This window comes from Osmerus eperlanus, chromosome 7 (assembly GCF_963692335.1).
Source record: "Osmerus eperlanus chromosome 7, fOsmEpe2.1, whole genome shotgun sequence".
Lineage (NCBI taxonomy): Eukaryota > Metazoa > Chordata > Actinopteri > Osmeriformes > Osmeridae > Osmerus > Osmerus eperlanus.
The window spans coordinates 12,140,377-12,157,902 of record NC_085024.1 but is presented as its reverse complement, the minus strand read 5'-3'; the positions used below and the strand labels follow the sequence as shown (position 1 = coordinate 12,157,902).

Genomic DNA, 17,526 nt, shown 5'->3' with positions numbered 1-17,526 from the left:
TGCACCAACTCAGTTTCAACAGCCATTTACACATTTAGTCTCTATTTGTTACTCTATTCTTAAGGCATGTTTAACTTAATGTCTGCACCTCTCTGTCACCAACTGTCTCTGCAGTGGGGGCTTCACAGGGTGTCTACAGGTATAAACAAGTTAAATGTAAGACCTTTTAATACCACTTCCAAATGAAATTAAAGACCAAACTTACGATGGAAATACAAATCAAAAGTGGAAATATACAGTCATCTTTCCAAGTAAACACTGATGTCTGTTCAATATGAACAGTATGGTAAAATGACAATAATCGGTTGAGTTTAAGAACATTGACTAAATGTGTGTAATGCGGAAGGATAACACAAAAATGTAATTGCTGTCCTAAATTATACTTATTATTACACTAGGGTGGAAATGGTGGAGCAGAAACTAACAATTCCATGAATCCCATGGAAACAAAGGCAAATGTGTGAGATGTACTGATGTGGAGCACAAATGCTCCAAGAAGCAGTACTTCTCTTGAGTGGTTTTTATTCAGATGAATAATCATTGGATTCAGGTCAAAAGTCTATCACTTGAACTAGTTTCATCACTTAAGACACAAAGTCAGCAGCTTGGCATACTGGCACATGGAAAGGATTAAACATTTAGACTTTCATCAAAGTAATGCTGGCTTGTCCTTTTTCATCAATGTCCTCAAAAAAGCAGGCTGCAGAGCTACTGTGTCTGTGGGGTGACTGTCTCTGGAGGGCTGGCAGGCAGGGGCAAGCAGGGCCTGCAGGCAGGCAGGCCAGCTGGATCAAGCTGTTCTGGGGTCAGGGCTGAAGAGAAGCTGTCCAGCTAGAGAGGGGTAGTCCAGCAAGGGGTCTGTGTGGATCTCACCATCCTCGAGTCTGTTGCATCCTCTGTTGAACTCTGTTGAGCAGGCCTCTGCATGACCCTCCAGACCTGTCAAAGTGAAGAAAGGGTCCATGTCAGTTGTGAAAAATGAAGCTTTTCCCATCTACACTTGATACAGACTTCAGTTTTGACTGTGAAATGCAGTGTCATTACTTGAACTTGAATCCAAATGTGTTGACGTCATGGAGACCCATGCAGTCACTCAAAACACAGGTTCGATTCCAGGCTCTGGCAAGAGTATTTACCTCTAAACTGGTCAATATATACACATCTGACAAAAGACCAGCTCGACCTTTGCTTGTAAACAGTGATTCTGACTGTAAGAGACCTTTAAATAGCCTGACTTACCGAAATTGGCAAAACTAGCCTGGCTAACGTAGGTCGCTTTCTCAGGGCATATGACGAATGAAACAGGCTCGCCTTGAAAAAGTCTCCCTGCCGCATAGGCTTATTACAAAGACTTTCACGCCAAAAATCACCATTATGAGCCGACAGGTCTGTGGGGAATTGCTTTTTCTCCTAAAGGCTGCTCTCCTCGACCTTTTTGATGAACAATTCGCCGAGATGCAAAATGACTCACTAATTAAAAACACAGAGGAAAAAAGCTAGAGCTACAGTAGCTACTTTTCGAGTTTGGTTTTCCGTCACTTCAGAATCACGATCTATAAGGTCTAAAAGTGCTAAACCTTCACCATAATTCAAGAGTAGTGTACTTTCACAAACCCAATCATTAATTCTAGCTTAAAATGTGTAAAACCAGGACTTACCGAAAGTGGCTGCCTCTAACACGGCTTTCACGGGAGACGACTTTCACGGGACACGGGAAACAACAATGGCCGCCGAAAAATAATTTGTATTCGTAACAGCGAGCTGCGATTGGAAGCGAAATGAAACAGGGGCTAAAAAACGAGGGTGGGGGCTTGGTCAGCACACATTTTCAAGAAAGCATGCGTGTGTCAAGGGGCTCTGGCCCCTTGTGTGTGAGAGAATGTGGAGCACGCGCGCACAGGAGCAAAGGGAGAGAGGATTTGGGGAAACAGCCCTAGAAATTAGCCAAGCATGCATGTTTCAAATATTCACTAAAAATCGAGTTTTCATGTTACAGTCAACTTTTTCTCAGATTTGTGTACTCAACATTCTCAAGAGTCTTCATATGAACTAGTGATTGAATCAGAGTATCAGTTTTTGGCCGGCGGATGTGTAAAGCATTATTTTAGCATTAGCAATAAATTCAATTTGCTTTATATCAATCATTTTTAGAGGTATGAAGTTGCCTTTGCACATGGTAACATGTTGTAGTGTCTTCCACGTGACATACCAAGTTTGGTGTTGATATCTCAAAGATTTGCTGAGATTTGACCAAACGTCCTGTTTGGTTGCTTTGTTGCAGATTTTGATTGGCTCTACCGGACAAACGGTTTTGAAAATCAGAAATCCCTACGATAACTTTTGTGAGGCTCAGTCTGGATATCATCTATGGCAATTTTGAAGAAAATTCGACCAAAAATGTAGGAGGAGTAGGGAAAAAACGCGTTTCCTTAATCTTTATTGTACAGACAAATTCAATATGGCGGCCGTTATAGCTTCTTGAGGCTTTTTTATTCCTCATGAGAAATAAGGCATATGTAATGAATTTCAGAATTTTGGGACTTATGGCCTGCAAATGGCATCAATTTGAAAATTGACATATTGGGGCGTGGCCTGTAGCGCCACCTATTGTCTCACATGGCCCATGTTTGGTATGGTAGTTACTAATGGTCTGCAGTTTCAACATGCCAAATTTCACAACTTTTTACGGTACTGGTCTAGGGGCTGCCATTGACTCCCATGGGTAAAACATAATAATAATACCACCAATAACAATAGGGTTCTCCTACCGGAGGAACCCTAATAACAATAGGGTTCTCCTACCGGAGGAACCCTAAATATAGCTGCAAGCAGCGATGTGGGTTCCTCCGCAAAATGGCAAAATATTATAAACATGTACACTATCGAAGATCGAGAGTTGGAAAACAAGAGAGCAAAACTACTTCATGTTTGGCCAACAACAGGCTGAATGGGGATTTGAACTCATGAGCATAAGGTTACAAAGCAGTCTCTATATCCTCTCTGCTACACACCAACTGTTGAGATATAGAACTGTTTCTTTGAATAGAAAGGGCAGAGTATTAGCTTTGGTCAACATTGGGACAAAGGTTAAGAAACAGTTGACATTTCAAGGTGAAATTGCATGAAATTGTGCATGGTATTTCAGAATGATGTCATCCTGTTTAGCTAAACAGATAATCAAAATTATGACAGGCCAAAAGATAATGGCTGGATTCCAACCAACTACCTTATACTTTACAGGTCACCATGCCAGCCCATTGAGCTATTCTCAGTGTTGAATATTGTCATGTTCAGTTACTGTATAAAAAAGTAAGCTGTTTCTCCTGTGGTAAGCGTTGTTAGATTCAGCCAACGTTGAAACAGCTTTAATTCAATCATATTTTGACATACCAAGGAGAAATTGTTTGTTGTACTTCAGAAAGATGTCATCCTGTTAAACTAAACAGATAATCAAAATTATGACAGGCCAAAAGACTATGGCTGGATTCCAACCTACAACCTTATACTTTACAGGTCACCATCCCAGCCCTATTCTCAGTGTTGAATATTGTCATGTTCAGTTACTGTATAAAAAAGTAAGCTGTTTCTCCTGTGGTAAGTGTTGTTAGATTCAGCCTAAGTTGAAACTGCTTGTACATTTCCTATAAAAACGGGATGACTGGGTTGCTGCTGTAAAGAATAACTTTCTCATCGTTTTTTTTAACAGGTTGTTTGGAGTGCCATAACTTGTCATGGAAGGGAATTTTAAATCATGCCTAGCATCAGTGGGAATGTGTCCTGGCTTAGGTTACTGAAATGAATTTGTGCAACAGGCAAGGGATCCACCTGAACAATCAATTGACTTCATTAGAGAAAACCATTAGAGTTATCTCTACCATGCGTAGACTACAAGTAGCTAGCTACTGTGGTGAACCTGGCTTGTTTTGCAGTGGTTTACACAGTCTCGCTAAACAGATGATCAGAGTGTTGTGATGGGCTCAAATAAACACGCATTGCTATGTTTTTACAACCGGAGGATTGATCGGAAGACTAGAAACCGTTTTGCCAGAATAAAAAATTAAAAACTATGCTTCTGACTGGTTTTGAACCTACAACCATTTGCTTACCAGCCAATTGAGCCATTCCCAGACATGGATTACACAAAACTGGATAATAAAAAAAGCTGTTTCTCCAATGGTGAGCATTGTCAGATTTGGTCGAAGTTCAAACATCTGTAATTCAGTCATATTTCGACATATCAAAGTGAAACTTTGCATGGTACTTCAGGGGCATCTCACCTTAAAGCCTATTAAGTTTGAACCATCCTTCAAAAATACATTTGATTTAGTGACACAAACATATTGAGGCAATGTGTACATTTACATAAATACACCCATTTCAGCCATTTTGTACTTGATTCAATAGCCTTAAGTAACGTTTTTAAATACGTCAATGATACATATCTGTACCAAATTTCAAGTCAATTTCACCTTTGGTTCAAGAGAAGAGGAATTTTGAAGGTTTTCCCAAATTATCACAGTACAGGAAAATCCATCATGGCGGACCTTATGGGTCCTTGTTCCTCATGAAAAATGAGGCATGCACACCAAGTTTCAGAAGAATTGGAGCAATGGGGTGGAAATGCCATCACTAGAATAAGAATAATAAGAATACACAATAAGAATACCAACAATAACAATAGGTTCCCTCCTACCGGAGGAACCTAATAAGAATACCAACAATAACAATAGGTTCCCTCCTACCGGAGGAACCTAATAATACCAACAAACACAATAGGGTCCTCCTGACGGAGGAACCCTAATAATAATACCAACAAACACAATAGGGTCCTCCTGATGGAGGAACCCTAAAAAAGAGACTCCCGGACCATCCGGGAGACTTGGGATGTCTGGATATGGGAGAAAATCCTTTTGTTCGTAATGACGTTGTGAATGTAAATGTCAGTTTAAGTATAGGCTACATTAATAACTTCTCAGCAAGTTATTTCATTGATCAGTTGTTATGGGCTGATGCAGCACTCAAAAGAGCAGGCAAACTAAGCATTTGATTTGACATGGCTTGAAAATCTTGCTAGCTGACATGTCCAAAAACCGTTGAAATTAATAGTTTTTCATAAGTAATCATATACTTTTTGTACATTACAATGAAGTTTAGGGTGTTAACTATACAAAACATCAAAAATCTCAATTTTGACAGAAAACGATTTTCCATCTTTTATAGCTTATAGCCAACAATGAGCGGCCGCGACATCCACGGGTTTCCGCAGGCCGCCATACATACTTAAACAATTCTATTCTAAAATGGCCGCGGGGCAGTTAGGCTACATGACAGTAAACAAAAGCTGCAAGTCACCCAATGCAACTGCCACGAGACACTTGCGTACCACTATCAACAGAACAGTAACTGTCATGTACCAGTGGAGGCGCTGTCACGTACCACTAGTTACTGTCATGTACCAGCGGAGGCACTGGCATGCATATATCTATGCTGGCATGTACCACTAGCTACTGTCACGTACCACTAGCTCCATTGGCACGTACCACTAGGTGCCAGTAGAGGCCCTGTCACGTACCACTAGCTACTGTCATGTACCAGCGAAGGCACTGGCATGTACCACTAGCCACTGTCACGTACCACTCGCTCCACTGGCACGTACCACTAGCTACAGTACAGTACAGTTTCGGTTCTAACTGCCTCTCACAAAAACTATGACTAGCCTACTTTTCATGGACCACCACAATCAGCCACTTCTGGATTACAAAAAATGATGGTTGCTTATGTGTCAGACTTCAATTAGTAGATGTGTTTTTAGATTAATTATAACCAATGTCTGTTTTAAAAGAAGAATCTATTAAAAGTAGGTTTATTCAGTCATGTATGAAGTCATATCACAGTCAGATAGCTTCCAAGCATGTGACATGGTCCTCTGTCATCCATGACCCTTACTAATCAAAAGTATTATTATAAAAAATATAAATAATACAGTGCATTGGCCAGGTAGCGTTCACAAGTTTGGCAGGGACATAATTCATGGAGATCAGGGGGATGCAATGCAACTTACAAGAAATCCTCCGTGGTCCAACTTGATGAAACCGGGATAGCCCCGCCTACAAACTCACCCTCACCATTGGGTCAGCTGACTTGCCAGACTTTTGTTGGTAACTGAGTCATCACTTCCCGTAGTGGAGGCAATTCTTAGCTTTCGGCAGTTATATTTCCCACTGAAAATAGGTTTTCAGGTTTAGCGATGGAACCGTAGTTATAAAAGCTAAAGTGTACGCTCTTTCTAATGACCGGAGATATTACTTAGTTAAAATTCAAGGGACCCTGACACTTTTGAGATATACGCCAGAAGCCTTTCCTCCAAGTTGCTAAAAACTTGGACGTGTTGTTTTTTCTTTCGGATGAGGAATAATTAAATGTGCGATTATTTTTAAAATCGTATTAGGTATGTACGTTTGACAATTATATCATCCTAGTCTTCTTAACTTAAACAATTGAGTCAAATGAAGTGTCAAAAAAGTAATGTTCAAATTTAGTTTGACTTCACTCATTCACATTCACTCTATGCAGGTTCTACCAGCTTTTCCCTTCTAAGTCAAACACATGGATGGCGTCTGAGTGTTACCTTCTATCTTCACAGTCAAAAGTGCCAGAAAGATGGCTCTCCAAAAAGGTTCCACCCCTGTACACTCACTGGGATGGGAATTCGAACTGCAGAGTAACCCGGCCACTGTTCCAGGCCTGGAGATCAAACTGGGAGCTTTAGTAATGCTTCTCTCCACCACTCTGCTATGTGGTTTCATACCACTGTGCATTGTCAGAGGAGCAGGGAGGTGCAATGTAGACCCTGGTGAGTTATGCTATTCATCTGTTCTGTGTTGACAACCTAAATAAGTGATTTTAATGGAAAATCCTTACATCGTTGTGAGACAAACCTTAAGAGCATCCTATCATTGTGAACACATGCTGAGATGAATTCCAATTAATTGGAAAATAGGTTAATGCCCAATTGACTGTAATAACTAGATGCTGCTTTGAGCCAAGTCATCTGAAAACACCAATAAGAAGTGTAACCATGAACTATCTGTGACATTTTACAGCAATGCGTCAAAGAGTGCTGAGTTTGGTGAGCTGCTTCGCAGGCGGAGTGTTCTTTGCCACCTGCCTCTTGGACTTGGTGCCCGACTATCTAACTGACATCAATGATGCATTCCGTAGCCTTGGCATCACAGTAAGAAATTTGTCATTTTTCTACTTTTGAGTTGACTTATATACAGTATTCATCTTTATCCACTGTTTCATAGAGGGGACGTCTAGTACCTTATTGGTTTTAAAATCATATATATCAAATGAAAAGCACAAAAAAGGGTGGATCCTCATACAGTATATCAACCTATCTGTAAACTTCAGTTTTAACTCAATGTTCATAATATATGGGTTTTGATGGCCTTACCCTTATTCCTTTTGAATTATTGACCGTATCCCTCAACACGGCCAAGTCATGTCAGATCAGAGACAAAGAGCAGCACTCTGGGGTTCTGACACCTACTCAGCACTATCACTTACTCAGCCTGATGACTGATTAGCTTTGTGAGTGACTCATTCTGCTGTATCAGTGTTGCACTGTGCTGTGTGTTTAGCATGTCTTTCTCCACCTCTTGTAGCGTAGTTGGGCATGAGTCCTTGACTGTAAAGCATCTGACTGATTTGTATTTGATCTCATGATATTATTTTTTTAATGTGAAATGTAAATTTCCTTCCATCCAGCTCCAGTTCCCTCTGCCTGAGTTTATCATGGCAATGGGGTTCTTTCTAGTCTTGACCCTGGAACAGATAGTCCTGGCCATAAAAGACCAATCACCTGGTCCCTCTGAGGAGAGACGAGCCCTATTGGTGGACCCAAGTGTCCAATCATATGACAGAGACGGTCCAAGACAGCACCATCACCACCATGGTAGGGAGGAGTTTGGGGGGTCCAGGAGTTCAGAGGAGGGGGTCCATCTTCATGTGGACCTCAACTCACATTCAGCCATCCGGGCCTTCATGCTGGTCTTCTCCTTGTCCCTGCACTCTGTGTTTGAGGGTTTGGCAGTGGGCTTGCAGGAAGACAACCAACAGGTGTTAGAAATATGCCTAGCTTTGCTACTTCATAAGAGTATTATCTCCTTCAGTCTGGCCCTCAAGCTGGCCCAGGGCCAACTACGACGGGCAGCAGTGACAGGCTGCATCCTGCTTTTTGCTGTGATGTCACCATTGGGCATCGGGCTTGGCATTGCCCTAACCGAGACCAAGTCTTCCCCCCAACACCAGCTAGCAAGGGCCACGTTAGAGGGCCTAGCATCAGGCACCTTCATCTACATCACATTCATGGAGATCTTGCCCCATGAACTGGGCTCCCCTAAGAATCGGATCCCCAAGGTGGCGATGTTGCTTACTGGGTTTGCAGTGGTCACAGGCGTCCTTTTTATCAAACTGTAGGTAGGTCTGAACTCAAGTCTACCAAATCTGAATAAATTAACACTAAGATGAATAAATTAACACTAAAATGCGATGCCAAAGAAGAAAGATAATGCAGATTATGTCAAATTAGTGTTCATTAGTATGGGATTAGAAAATGCTACAACCACATTGTCTTGTGCGACACAAAAATGCAGATTTGTCTTTCAGAGGTTATAAAAAAATCACACCTGTAATACTCAGAAAAAAATGCCAAATTATGTGGATATAGTATTATTTCTAAGGGTGAAACAATGTATTTTGATATAATTATTGTACCTGTTTCCAATTTACTTATTGACAATTCGAAACAATCAATTTTTATGACTAACAGCCAATTTACAACAATTGTTCCATGATAGTTAAATAGCCTGAAAAAAAATCTGACCAAATAATTAATATATATAATATAGTATGTTCAATTAATGTGTTCATTTAGCGGGCCATCTACACAGCCAGACAGTGTTTTGCATGTCCTATGCCTTATACATGAATGTATATTTTGTATATGATTTATATGATTTGTGATATCTTTATGTCCTGTGCATTTGTAGCTACAATACAGTTGGCATGTACAATGTAAATGCTGTATTAATTGAATGTGTGGTCCTTGATTCGTTTTCATTCTCTTGCAATTTGTTATCATGTAGCTTCATTATCATTGTAGCCTGTCCTCATTGAATAGTTGATTAAACGTTTTCACGTATTAGCCTGTACTCTTCCTACTTTCTAAATTAAATAAATGGTGATATGTGATATATCACCATTTATGTAGAGTAGGGCCTAAAGGTAGCCTAAATAAAACAACTTTATTCGCGAGGTTGAGTGCATTAATCACCTCGACCGGTTTGAAAATGTATAGTTGTCTGAGTAATATGAAATTGTGGTTTTAAATATCTCTTAGTTTTGATGCGATCTCTTCTAAGAAAGGAGAAGAACTAGGCTACGTGCCCAGAGATGGCGTGTGAGGGCGCTCTCACATTTCCCTCCCCTTGCCCTCCTCCCACACAAGACAGATCATCTCATTGCGCGAAGCTATTCAGCAACTGTCGGCAAAAATGTCTGCTACGGCGGGTGCAGGCGGTTGTGGACCCGGTCCAGGACCCAATTCGGGTGCCGGGACAGCGGCTTCAAACCCCCGAAAGTTTAGCGAGAAAATAGCTCTTCATACCCAACGTCAGGCTGAGGAGACTGCTGCTTTTCAGGAGGTTATGATGGACATCACTTCTACGAGGGTAAGCTGGAGGAGGCAAGAGAAAACCTGTGAGGAACACGGGCCTGGGGGGGGGCTTGTCAAGTCAAGAATAAAACTGATCGCCGGACAGAGGCAGGTCTTCCAAAGCTGATCACTAGCCAGCTAGCTAGGCGTCAAGCCTACCATTATCTTCACACCTGGGCATATATTTGACAAGAAACTAAAAATACCGAGACGCTGAATTTTCGATGTGATGCTCACTGGAGTGATCCAGCTAGCTTCCATGTCACACGCAGCTAGCAAGCCGTGCTCTGTTTACGTTGTGTTGTAATAATAGTAGCTAACTAATTAGCTTAGGTTTATTGTAATTCAGCTTTTTGGTAGCAAACCAGCCAGTACTTTACAAAAACAGCATAGCAAGTCAGCGTTGATTATTTAGTTAGCTACTAATGTGGTTTAGCTGGCTACTTAGCGGGCTATCAAGCATGTTTAACAATGTTAGCTCGCTAGCTGGCAGCTGTAATCAATCACTGACTCTGTTGACGTAAAGTTAGCCTAGCTAACAGTGGCTAACGTAAAACTGCAGTTAGAGCTAACGCCCGGTGTACTAACGTGACACTGATATTTAGCTTGTTTTTGTGTTGACATTGTGTGTGGAAAAACACTTTTTTTCGGGAGGATGGGTAAATGGTGTTTGATAAGATTATCCTGGTTGCCAGCACCAAACTGTTGAGCTAAATTGTAGCAACAAGTGTAGCTGAAGAAGTATTGACTGGATTGGATGCCCAGATAGCACCAGCAAATGTAGCTAGCTATCCTCAATGCAGCTATATGGCAACATTATATAAAAAAGTTTGTCAGCTAGTCTCAGGAGAAACCAAGAGTTATCAGAACCTAAATGTCAGCAAATGTCAGTTTTTAAGGACTTTATATAGCAAGTAAAAAAGTTATAGTATATATCTGTTGATTATAAGGACAATTAGCAAGTTTGCCAAGTTACCTATTTTAGTGTGGTGAAGAATCGACCTGGAGAAGACAGGAAGGGGGTGAAACCAAGCAATGCGGTGAAGAGACTCATCCTCCCATAAATCGCATTGTTGGCAGCGCATTCAAGGGCTTTATTCTCTTACTGGCGCATCCCCAATACTCTCACCCACCTACACACACCACCACCACCACCACTCCTTTCATACATGGTGACCCCCCTTTGCTATTCCAGCACAGTCACTGCTGGGAAATTCTTTGAGACCCTGTCCTTTATAGCCTCCCCTTCTAATAGGCCTTCACTCTTTACTGCAATACTGTGGGGGTCGGTCCAATCAGCCTAATAGCAAAGGCGAATGGCACGTCAAAAGGGAATGGCTACTGGTGAAGGAAGACTGAGCACCCTGCAAAACCTGTGTGTGTGGACGTGCACATGTCTTTGAATGTGCAACTGTCTTGGCTGTTTATTATTGCTTAAATGCGAGTGCCTGTGTTGAGGGAGAGATTGCTCATGTTAGATAATACACTTGGAGAGGATGGGCAAGGCGCTTTATTAGTTTTCTTTGTATGAATGTGGTTGGTTGGACAGGGTGTCTGTACAATGTGGAGAAACGCGTTGGCAGACTTCCATTTATCTACTTTTTCAAACCATTCCACATAACTTTGGTTTGCTTGGCTTGACACAAGGGGTGCAATATGTTTACTGTTAGCCTTAAATGACAGGTATTAAATAGTTTCTGCATATCTACAGGAAGTTATTAATGAATTGTAAGAAAAAGAGATGATCTACTTATGCTATCAAGAGCATGTTCATGGGCCTATTGGGCCCTCCCACAGTCTAGTCCTGACATTTTAATATGTTGATAGTGCAGATATAGCCCAGGGCCAAAGGGTCACATTGAGAGATAGACAAAGCAGCATTTTGTCACTGGCCCTCCCCCATGTAAATGGATTTTATAAATTCCATTGGAAAGGTCCACGTTTAAGTTTATGTATTTTCAAGAAACAAACTTAATGTTTAATCATGATTGACATGTTTACTATCTTGGAGTAATTAAGTTGTTCCACATTCTCATAGCCTCATGCCCCACTAAAAATAAAGACCTGCCATAATAGTGTTTTGACATTGGTACATAATCACAGTTTATGGCAATAACTTGTAATGCATCGTCCTATTAGATCTATTCCCGCTTCCACTTGTGATTTGACTACAATTGTCAACTGCTACTGACGGCTACAGCCTAATTCTTAGCTGGACAGCTTTAGGCTCTGCAGCGTACTGTTGCTTCATCTCAGGGCTGAGACTGTACCTAGCAGTTTAGCAAATGTATTCTTAATGTATTTGTCAAGGTCACAGGTCCCACTGTCTTGCTTCAGCAAGTTGACTCTTTTGCGCTACATATTAATGTTGAATGAAGATTTGGTTGACAAGAATATGTTGGCCTACATTCTTCAATCAAGACTACGGGCCCTGTTTTGTAATATTGTTTCTCTCACTCTCCTTGTCCTTCCCTTCCCCGTCCTCTGTAGATACAGGCTCAAAAAGTGCGCTTGGCCAGAACGCAGGGTCCCTACTACGGCGGCTCCCTACCCAACGTCAATCAGATCGGCAGAAACACGGGGGACTTTCAAGTAAGAACCGAGCTACAGTACCAACCTGTTCCTCCTCCTCTACTTTAATTTATCAGCGGCGTTTCATATTGTTTTGTTTCACCTTTTTATTGGTTGTGCGTCAGTAAAGATAACATTACCCCAACTTTATATAAAGTTATTGAGCAACCAAATGACCTAACCCTTATGAAGCAATAACTCTTTTTCAAATTCTTTATAAAATTCGATCTGCAACGACTTAACAGATACCTTGATGTCCTTCTCCTCTCTCTTTCTCCCTCGCCTTCTTTCCCTCCCTCCCGCCTTCTTTTTCTTTTCTTTTTTCTCCTTTAGGGGTCGTTCCATTCTAACCTGGACTCGAGCCGCTCCACGAGACACCATGGCCTGGTGGAGAGAGTTCAGAGAGACCGCAGGTTCATCTCCCCTGTGCGTCCCTACAGGAGACAAGTATCCTTAAGCATTAGCACAGACCCCCAGAGACCAACCTCTCACACACACACAGCCATACAGGGGCCATAACAACTACATGAAACCCTTAACCACAAACAAGAGTATTTGTCAAATCAGCCAGTTTTTTTCTTTTGTCAGTTTGTCACACAATAGTCTTTTTGTTGTTGTTTTTAAAAGCTTTATACTTTTGTTTTTTTGTGATAGCAGGACATTTATCAAGATTGGCAAACATAATAGCGTCACAATGCTGCTAGGAACATCAACAAGTTGTATGCCTTTGGATCAACTTTGTGCTTATCAAAGTGGTGTTCTAGAAAGCGTGACCAAGGCTGCAAGTTTTCCCAAAACATTTATTGTTTCAATTCATTAATAATTTATTTATTATAAAACAAACTTCTTTGTATTCCACATAACCTGTATTAATAGTGTGCATGTTGTCGGATTTTCTGGTTGCTTCCTTGGTTTCTCCCACCCACCAGCCCCCATAATGCATTTCTGCGGTTTCCTTGACCCAAGTTCTCCTCAGGTGGACAGCTCTCCGTACAACTCTGCCTACCTGTCCCCTCCCCCAGACCCCAGCTGGAGAAGGTAAGGATTCAAATCCATTTGTGCCCGGGGACTATGGTGTCCACGGGGATGCCAGTTTGCTTGTTTTGTGGATGCACCAAGGCTGGTTGTTTGTTCCTCTACTACGTTTGCATTTTGCAAGCTTGAAGCTCAAGAAAACAATTCACACTACTAACGCTGACTAACAGGACAGACTAACAAGAGCTTTACTTTAGTCAGCTTTTCTTCCTAGGCCTTTCTTGAGTTGCCTCCCAGAACGTACAGTTGTTTTTTTTCCTTATTTTTTCTGGCTTCCGAATGCTTTATTTCTATCTGTCTTTTACTCTTGTACTTCATGGCATCAAGGATATTTTTTTCCCCTCCTTTACTCCGTAATTTTTGACCGTCCACTTTCTTTGAACTCCTCCTCCTCTCAGATGGAAAAGACACAAAGAGAATCAAATCAAATTGTATTTGTATAGCCATTTTTACAAGCAATGTCACAGAGGGTTTCACATACGCCCATAGAACTGCCCCTCAACCAACCTAAACCCTCAAGGAAGACAAGGAAAAACTCACAGAAAAACTCACTAGAGGAGAGAAAATGGAAGAAACCTTGGAAGGAGCTATTCAGTGAGGGATCCCCTCCTCCAGAGACGGTTAGTGAAAGAGAGGTGCAGAACACAGGCTAAACATAGTCCTACAGCAGGGAAGTGTCAATGGGTGTTGAAACACCAAAATCCAGTGTTCAACTTGGGTCAGAGTTGGTAAATGTCAGTTTAAGCTGAGGTAGCCACAGGGCTTGGGACTGTGATTGGCGCAGCATCACAGGAAGGGGGATGAGGAAAGGGACCGGGAACTCGCTGTTGTCCGTCAGGAAGACTGGTGTCCACTTGGCGACTAGATCCAGCTTTGGCAGACTGTCACAGATCGATGTCCACTGGCGACCAGGTCCAGCGTTGGCAGACCGACGACCAGGCAGATGCTGACAGCTCAAACCCCCCACAGGTGGGGGGTGTGGACGGGGGACAGAGAGAGGAGAGCAGGAATTAGAGAATGCCAGGAGCAACTAACAGTTACAGTAATATTAGAACGAGGTCCCCACAGGTCAAGTGTGGACTAGTGCAGCAATTTAACAGAACAAAAAGCATATTTGATGCAGCCCTAGACACTAAGATAGCACCAGCCCCCCCTCGGTTGGAACATGATATCTTTTCCAGGGAAGAGAAACTCTAAAATACGTTATTCTTATACGAATAAGAATGCCTCGTCCCCTGTCGTCTCCAACTAGTAACAGAAACAATATCAGTAACAATATACAGTAACAGGTTTATTTGTAAAATCAAGTCGGGCCTCCATGGACATATCGAAGATTTATTTGTAATTTAAAAGTTATATATGATACATATACAGACGAACACAAACTTCAGGTTTACATTAAAAGTACATACACTCACACTTTAGCAGTTGTAGAACTGACTAAACAAAAAAGTTTTTAATTTAACTTTGAATGTCGAAACTGTATCAGCCTCCTTAACTGAGACAGGTAATTTGTTCCAGAGAAGAGGTGCTCTATATGAGAACGCCCTGCCTCCAGCAGTTTTTTAAATACATTTTGGGAACCACCAGTTAGTCGGCATCTTGGGATCTTAGTGTCGTTACGGGGTTGATAGGGTGCAAGAAGACCAGAGAGGTATAGTGGTGCCAATCCATGCAGAGATTTGTAGGTTAGTAGTAGAACTTTGAAATTAGCTCTGGCTTGGATAGGGAGCCAGTGTAGAGAGACGAGAGTACATGTTATATGATCATACTTTCTGGTTCTGGTCAGTAATCTAGCAGCAGCATTTAGTATTCAGCATAGCAGCATTTCAGTAGTCTAGCAGCAGGCTTTGACCTGCAATATGCACCACTCTAAAAAATTCACTATAAAAAAAAAAAGAAAAATATTACGCCGTTTCCAGACATCTCACAAAACACCTATGACGTACAAATGAAAAAGAAGGCTGCCTGAAACCCCATTTTATCTGCCCTGCCGGCTGAAATGCTGCGCTTTGGGAAAATGGCCGCCATCAATCAGGTGTATGGAGTGGCTTGCAGACCACTGACCATGCCAGCAGAAGTCTGCTCGAATTCCCCCAAGATCAGCACGGAAGGATGGCAGGCTCGCAACACTGACAAAGAGCCTTGTAAATTCCCCTGATATAAACCTGACTGAGGTCGAACCAGTGTTCTGGTTGCCTAAGAGTAGAATAACTTTTGTTGCGTAACTCTGGCAAGTCTCACAGATGCACTTGAATCACACTTGGCTAGTGTAAATACAGTACTGCATGTAAAAATGCATACACACACACTGCTAGCTCATACTTGCCGCATACTTGCATGTGTATAAAGCTCTGCTCATTTATACACTAAGACTAGACATACACACACTAGATCAAATGTTGTCTCTTAGTGCTGTCTGTGTCCGCCTACATCGGCGGAGTACAAGAGTGCATTCCAGTTCCCGTCCTTGTGCTTTTTTTGCATGCTTTCTTTTTTTCTCTCCCTCACTTCTTCATCTCTGTCTTGCGCGCGGTTCCTTTTCCAAGCCTACGCTTTTTTTCTTCTTCTTCTTCTTCTTCTTCTTTGTCCTTTTCTCTTCTTTTGGAGAATAACGGTCATTTGTTTGTGTCGATCGTGAAAGGAACTGGTCCGGCAACTTCCCTGGGGACAAAAGCCAGTTGTTTCGGCTGCCCACCACAGCACTCAACAGGTGACTCCCTCCCCTCCTCCCTCTCTCCATCCCTTCAGTCTCTTCTATACAACCACTTGGTATCTATTCCCTGACCCGAGGCAGGAAGACGCTCCCAGCCGAGGCTGGCGTGACATGGAGCTGTGGTGTATGGCTACCGGGTTGAAGCGACGGGAAGCCGGGTCTTCTACAGACTTGGCTGAAGTGGAGTCAACAGCTTGTTTGTGTTGCACAGGGGGTGTTGATATCTATACCATGGATTAGGGTTCGTTGGTTGTTGGTTCGATTCTTTTTTCTATGTATTTGGATTTCTCTCTTATTCACTCGTCCCCACCTCTTTTGCCTCCACGCAGTCTCTCCTCTCTTCTCCCTTCTCCCCTCAAAAAACAACTTGCTCTATTCTGGAAGCAGTAAGTAAGCAAGCTGAAACCTTTGTCCCTGTGCAGGACAAACTCTGACTCGGCACTGCACACCAGTGTGATGAACCCGCCTGCAGGGGATCCCTTCAACGCCGGCCACACCCTCACCCACCAGGGCAGACGCACCGGTGAGTACATCCAAATTAGATACCCTCAACTCACGAGGAGGAGAACGTCCCTTATGTTCTGGAGACACTCCGTGGAGCTCAAAGTAGCATATTTTTGGGGACTTTTCCGGCCCTCTCAAAACATGTTAAAATATGGATATTAGTGGGGAGTGGCTACTCTCCTGCAATATTTTATAATGGAAACTAGGATAACGAAATGAGGCAACTTCATATTTAACCGCCGATTGTGGAACTAAAAACAACTAGAAGCACGAATGTGTCTGTTTCATTTCATAGAAGGCCACATAAATGTACTTTGTTATTTTTGGTTCCTTTGCTTGGAAACATGTATGAAAGAATTGTGCAGTTATTATGTTATCAGTGTGGGATTGCACCCTTAGAAGTATGTCCAACTCCTGACTGTGTTGTCTGTCTGGGCTACTCTAGGTCAGGGAGAGGGAGAGGGCCGAAGAAGTAAGTCTGACTGTCAAACTGACAATGCCTACTGACACTATTGCCTGTTTCCACTATACACACACACACACACACACACACACACACACACACACACACACACACACACACACACACACAGGAACACTAAATAAGCAAAACTTATTTGACAGCTCAACTGTGTGGGCAGTCATTTTAAAATTGGATTTTTGGTGTGCTTGTCCTTCAGTGTTCCCTTACCCGGTTCCCCCTATAGAAGAGAATGTTCTAGACAAGGGCAAACTCCTCAAGCCTTGGGACGCGAAAAAAGTAAGAACAAAGAAAATACTCAACCCCAACCATCCCCACTATGCACTGTGTTGTATTTGCACTCTATTGTTTAGTTTAAAATTAAACACATTCCTTTTGTTTTTCGGACACTTCTTTTTCTCACATTCTCTAGTTGCCGCTTCTCTCGTCACGTCCCAAGTCCTGTGAAGTTCCTGGCATCAAGTAAGTCTGACGCCTTAGAAAGAAGTTTACATCTGAAGT

At 42.2% G+C, this 17,526-nt stretch overlaps 2 protein-coding genes across 2 annotated transcripts in view; both read left to right on the top strand.

Annotated features, from left to right (window-relative positions):
- Positions 1 to 6,573: 6,573 nt before the first annotated feature.
- Positions 6,574 to 9,206, top strand: LOC134023077 (zinc transporter ZIP1-like). Its single transcript, XM_062464899.1, has 3 exons — positions 6,574 to 6,853; positions 7,104 to 7,234; positions 7,771 to 9,206. Exons 1-3 carry the CDS (start codon positions 6,661 to 6,663, stop codon positions 8,479 to 8,481), a joined length of 1,035 nt encoding a protein of 344 aa, XP_062320883.1. The 5' UTR covers positions 6,574 to 6,660; the 3' UTR covers positions 8,482 to 9,206.
- Positions 9,207 to 9,510: 304 nt separating this feature from the next.
- LOC134023824 (CREB-regulated transcription coactivator 2) overlaps positions 9,511 to 17,526 on the top strand; it is a 20,314-nt gene continuing 12,298 nt past the window's right edge. The window contains exons 1-9 of the mRNA XM_062466182.1: positions 9,511 to 9,734; positions 12,209 to 12,310; positions 12,623 to 12,736; positions 13,266 to 13,327; positions 15,969 to 16,037; positions 16,463 to 16,563; positions 16,990 to 17,016; positions 17,225 to 17,304; positions 17,438 to 17,487. Coding sequence (XP_062322166.1) covers positions 9,558 to 9,734; positions 12,209 to 12,310; positions 12,623 to 12,736; positions 13,266 to 13,327; positions 15,969 to 16,037; positions 16,463 to 16,563; positions 16,990 to 17,016; positions 17,225 to 17,304; positions 17,438 to 17,487 — 782 coding nt within the window. The 5' untranslated portion in view covers positions 9,511 to 9,557. The remainder of the gene's footprint in view (positions 9,735 to 12,208; positions 12,311 to 12,622; positions 12,737 to 13,265; positions 13,328 to 15,968; positions 16,038 to 16,462; positions 16,564 to 16,989; positions 17,017 to 17,224; positions 17,305 to 17,437; positions 17,488 to 17,526) is intronic.